Genomic DNA, 5,000 nt, shown 5'->3' with positions numbered 1-5,000 from the left:
GAAGGGAGAGGAGGAGTGAAGTGAAGAGAAAAAGCAATAAAAGAGAAAGGGAAGGAGAGATAGAGAGATAGATAGTGAGAAATAGGTAGATATGTTTATATAGAGAGAGATAGTGAGAGATAGAGAAAGCGCTCTTCTCTCTCTCTCTCTCTCTCTTTAAACGCTGCTTGGCGAGCAGAGGTGAAATGGCCGCTTCTGAGCCCCTCAGAAGCGCCGGAGGGGACAAAGACTGAGACTCCAAAGCGAGTTCGTGAGACCTCGTCGGGAGAGGTGGGGTGGGAGATGACTGATAGATGGATGGAGTTTATTACACGACATGAACGAGTGGAGTCAATTTCAGGAAGGTTGGAACACTCTTTTCTGAATGGTCACCTGAGTACTGCTAAGTTGGGGACAGAACAAGAACATCCCTGTTTTAATATTAAGTTGATATACATATACACATGCATATATATATATATATATATATATATATATATATGTATATATGTATATATGTATATACATATATATGTATATATATGTGTGTATATATGTATATATATATATATATATATATAATATATATATATATATATACATACCATTTATTTCGACCTGGCTTAGACTTCATGAATGTTGTTGATTGGTTGAATTAGAATTGTCATCACTTTCAATTATTTCCTTCATCCCCGTGTTCTTGTGCTTTTCCTCAATTTTCGCTAGATTATAATGCACAGAGTAAACAATTTATATATACATATGTATATATATATATATATATATATATATATATATGTCTGTATATATATATAGATGGATAGATATGTATAACCACATGCATGTATTTAGAGTTAAGGGTACACCACGCGTGACGGGCAGGTCACCCGTCCTGTTCGCAGGTCGCCAAGCTTACAATGTTTTCATTTCCCAATCCTGGCCCGTAATACCCCTGAAATCCTGACTCCCTACTCCCTTCCCTCCACCTCCAAATCTCCCACCCCTCTGCTTTTCCATCCGACTCCTCTCACCCACTCCCCGTCCCTCTCCCCTCCCCACCCCCCGATCCACCACCACTCGACCTTGGCCCCCTCGGCCTATTCTCGCTCCCCCTCCATCTCGCCCCCGTGCCCCCCGCCCCTGCGCCCCGCCGGGATGGGGTCCTCGTCCTCACACCATATCGTGGCATCCTCGTCCTCCCACCACTCCTCCCCGTTCTTACTTTCGCAGGAGCGCTCGTCGAAGTCGCTTTTAGCGAACGTTCTCGACATCGACGACGACTTCCGGGCGCACACGCTGCCCCACGCGCACGCCACCAACAACGCGGCCGGGTTCATCCGGGTACCTCACGCCGGACACTCGGTCGACGACTCGCACCTCGTGCACACGTGTATGTCGGCGTGTACGCGCGAGATCAACCTCATTCTCAAGGAAGTCAGGGTCATTACAGACAAAATGAGGAAGGATGATGAGGAAGAGGAGGTGAGTCCATAAGCGGGTAGGGATGGAATGAGGGAGGGAGGTTGGGGGTCCCAGGGGTTGAGGGGGAGATCGGAATAGGGGTGGGGGGTTGATTCCTGGGGTTGGGAAAAACTTAAGGTAGTTGGGGCCGGGAAGGATCTCTGACAGGTTACAGTCTTGTCTCGATTTCCCAAACATTTTGTTCCTCAAGTTCATTAAGAATCACACTGTGGGATGAAACTTTATGAATCTGGAGATAATATATGACATCATAACTGTACAGGGGAGGTGACGCGGGTGTGTAGTTTTCAGAAAAGTATCAGAACCTTTAGTTTTCAATCGCACTTAGAAAAGAATAACGTAAAATACTTCTTAGCGTATATTCGTGTAATCTTACGAAAATAAAGTGTCATTCTTAATTGTACTAGACCATATGGTATTGATCAGTTTCTTGCCTGAGGGTTTCAACTCTTCATTGTTCAGGGTTTGATCATGGATGACAAAGAACAAATTATTACTCATTAATGAGGTTAGCTCTTCTACATTTTTCCTAGGTTTCTAGTATTCATATGTATCCTTTAAATTTCAGTGTTGGGATAATATATGATCTAGGGCAGAAAACGGCTATTCTAAGCTATTGTGGTTTTATCATACATCTTTTCACAAAGTGCACACACACATACACACACACACAAACACACACACACACACACACACACACACATACACACACACACACACACACACATACGGTGCAATGGTAGCGATCGCGGCCGCCACTACGGCGGTCCGGGTTCGAATCCCACCCAGGGCTGAAATAATTTCAGTAAGGCTGCGCTGCGAATCGTTACTCCAACTCTCGTTGGCTGGGAGTCGGGTGTGTGCGTACGTGTAAGGTCACAGCATTACCCATAGATCGGTCATATACGAGCTCTGAGCTCTCTTCCGGGAGGAAAATAGCTGTCGATCACGAGTCCAACACGTGATCCAAGACCATGGTGAAACACACACACACACACACAAACGCATACTTATATATACTCACAATTGTTGTAAACATACTTCAACATTAATAGTGTACTCGCATTTATTCAAATGACATGTAATCCAATTCCCATCAGAAACTCCCCCATATGTACCTTTCTGCTCAGAATCCGTCATCCATCCACCCACAAGACTCCCCCACCCAGGGCTCCTAATCCCACGGGAAACCCCAGTCCCGAGCCCCCCCCCCTTATCCCAGATGACCCCAGGTACGAAGCTCCCGTCTTATTCTCTGCCCACCCCCTCAGGTCACCAACGACTGGAGGTTTGCGGCCATGGTGGTCGACCGCCTCTGCCTGATCGTGTTCACCGTGTTCACCATCACGGCGACGGTGGCCGTCCTCCTCTCGGCCCCTCACATCATCGTTCCCTAAGCCTCACCGAAGGAGGACACGACGAAGGAGAAGACATCCTCGGAATGAAATGGCGTTGGGTTCTCCTGCACGAACGTGTGTACGGGCACAGGGAACGGGGCGGTTCCTGCGTGAGATTCAGAAAAAGAGAGAAAAGGAAAGAGAGAAAAGTGAGTGAAAACGAGAGAGAGAGAGAAAAGGAATGCACTCGGCAAACACGCGGATATGCGCACTACTCCGACTCCTACTTCTACTACTACTACGACAACAAGCGACAACAACTACAACTGCTTCTACTACAACTACTGCTACTACTACTACTACTACTACTACTACTACTACTACTACTACTGGTACTTCTGCCACCACGTCTATTGCGATACCGACGACGATGTTCCTTTAATCGGATTTTTTTTCTGTGATTGCGGGCGAAATAGCGAAGTCTCGTCATGAGGCAACGTTCCGATATGCAACAAAGAAAGTTCGAAGAGAAACAGAACCTTAGTTCGTGAGAGAGTCGTGAAGTGAGCGAGCGAAGTGTTAACGTGATTCCATGATCAAAGAAATACCAAGTGCTTTTATCTGGTTGAAGAAATGATGGAAATGAAACGAAGACTATAGGCAGTGTATAAATTCACACGCGCACACTCATACACACACACAAACACATAAATACACACATGTATGTGCTGGGAAAACGAGTTGGGAAATGTGCCTCTTTCCTCACACGGTGAGTAACCAACATAGGATTCTCAGTAACTACGAAGAATCCTTAGTTGATGACGGTGAAGCATTAGAAAGTCGATAACTACGGTGAGGAAGCGGGAAAAATTGACAACTCAGATAAAAATGATGATGATGTTGTTGGCTTGCTGCGGTAATAAATGGGAAAAGAAAAAGTGCAAATTGCGAATGATGACGTGTTTGACACACGCAGTTTCCAAAAAAGAACCGAAGGAAAAAAAAACACGGCAGCTGGCGTCTTGGTCACAGAAAAGTCTTTGAACAGTTCCGGTCACACATCCGGGAAAGTCCGGACGACCCGGAGGTCACGGGCAGGAAAGCCATCACTCATTCGGTGGTCACGGTGGTCGGTCATGGAATGCTGATGTATCTCCAGGCGCTGTTGTTGTTGCTGTTGTTATTGTTGTTGTGTGAAAGGTGCAGTTGTGTTTCTCGTTAAAGCCTTACTTTAAGCGAGTCCCAAAAGAAGAGCCTTGGTCTTTTCCTCTTACCTCTCCTCCTCCTGTACCTCGTCCTCCTCCTCCTACACCTCGTCCTCCTCCTCCTCCTCCTCCTCCTACACCTCTTGCTCCTACATCTACACTCGTTTCAAATATCTCCTATCCTACAGCTACCTTCGCCTCTTCTTCCTCCATCTCCTCTTCTTCCTCCACTTCCTTTTTCATCATCTCCACATTTCCTCGTTTCGTTTCTTCCAGTTAATCGAACTTATCTCCTCCTCCTACTCCGTTAACCACCTCAGACCTACTAGTTCCTCTTCTCTTCTTCCTCAACCACCTAACCACCAAGAGGCGACCTCGAAACCCCGAAGGAGCCACAGTACTTCCACATCTTCCTACCCTTTTCCCTCCCATACCCCACAGACCCCGTCGACTCCTCCACCATCCCTCCTCCCTAAATCTTGCCTTGCACCAACGAGGATATACTAGAAAGACAGAGGGCAAGCGTGTCTGTTAACACAGTTGTGATCGAGCAGGCTCCATGACCGATCTTGTTGTTACCATTAAAGAAAATGATGAATAAAGGGAAAAAAAATGAGAAGGCACTCGTTTCTAGTGATTTGAAGCCTCGGTGTACGTGTGCGTGTGCGTCTCTGGCTGTACAGTGTCCGAAGGAAGGGATAGATAAAGACGTGAGAAAAGAAAGAGAGAGAAAGAGAGAAGGGAAGAGAAAAATAAAAGTGTGTGTGTGTGTGTCTGGCGGCACCGAGTGCTGCCCTGTGTCAGCGATCGCGGGATGCCGTGCACCTCACCTCCTCGGGGCCGGAGCGCCAGGCCTCGTGGCGGGGCGTCAGTCCGTCAGCCGCTCAGTCAGTCATTATGTCAAATCAGGTCAGTATGCCACCCTCTGCCGTCTCCTCCTTCACTCCACTACCACCACGTCTTCCTCCTCCTCCTCCTCCTTGCCTCTGAGGAGCTG

General features: G+C 47.0%; 1 protein-coding gene across 1 annotated transcript in view; it reads left to right on the top strand.

Moving 5' to 3' along the window:
* Positions 1-2,860, top strand: part of LOC143017565 (neuronal acetylcholine receptor subunit alpha-7-like) — a 407,747-nt gene extending 404,887 nt beyond the window's left edge. Inside the window, exons 12-13 of the mRNA XM_076172352.1 lie at positions 1,210-1,461; positions 2,733-2,860. Coding sequence (XP_076028467.1) covers positions 1,210-1,461; positions 2,733-2,858 — 378 coding nt within the window. The 3' untranslated portion in view covers positions 2,859-2,860. The remainder of the gene's footprint in view (positions 1-1,209; positions 1,462-2,732) is intronic.
* The last annotated feature ends 2,140 nt before the right edge of the window (positions 2,861-5,000 follow it).

Source organism: Oratosquilla oratoria, chromosome 32, assembly GCF_046742065.1.
Source record: "Oratosquilla oratoria isolate Oo_2021 chromosome 32, ASM4674206v1, whole genome shotgun sequence".
Classification (NCBI taxonomy): Eukaryota; Metazoa; Arthropoda; class Malacostraca; order Stomatopoda; family Squillidae; genus Oratosquilla; species Oratosquilla oratoria.
Note: the sequence above shows the minus strand (reverse complement) of the source record. Positions and strands in the feature narration are given on the sequence as shown.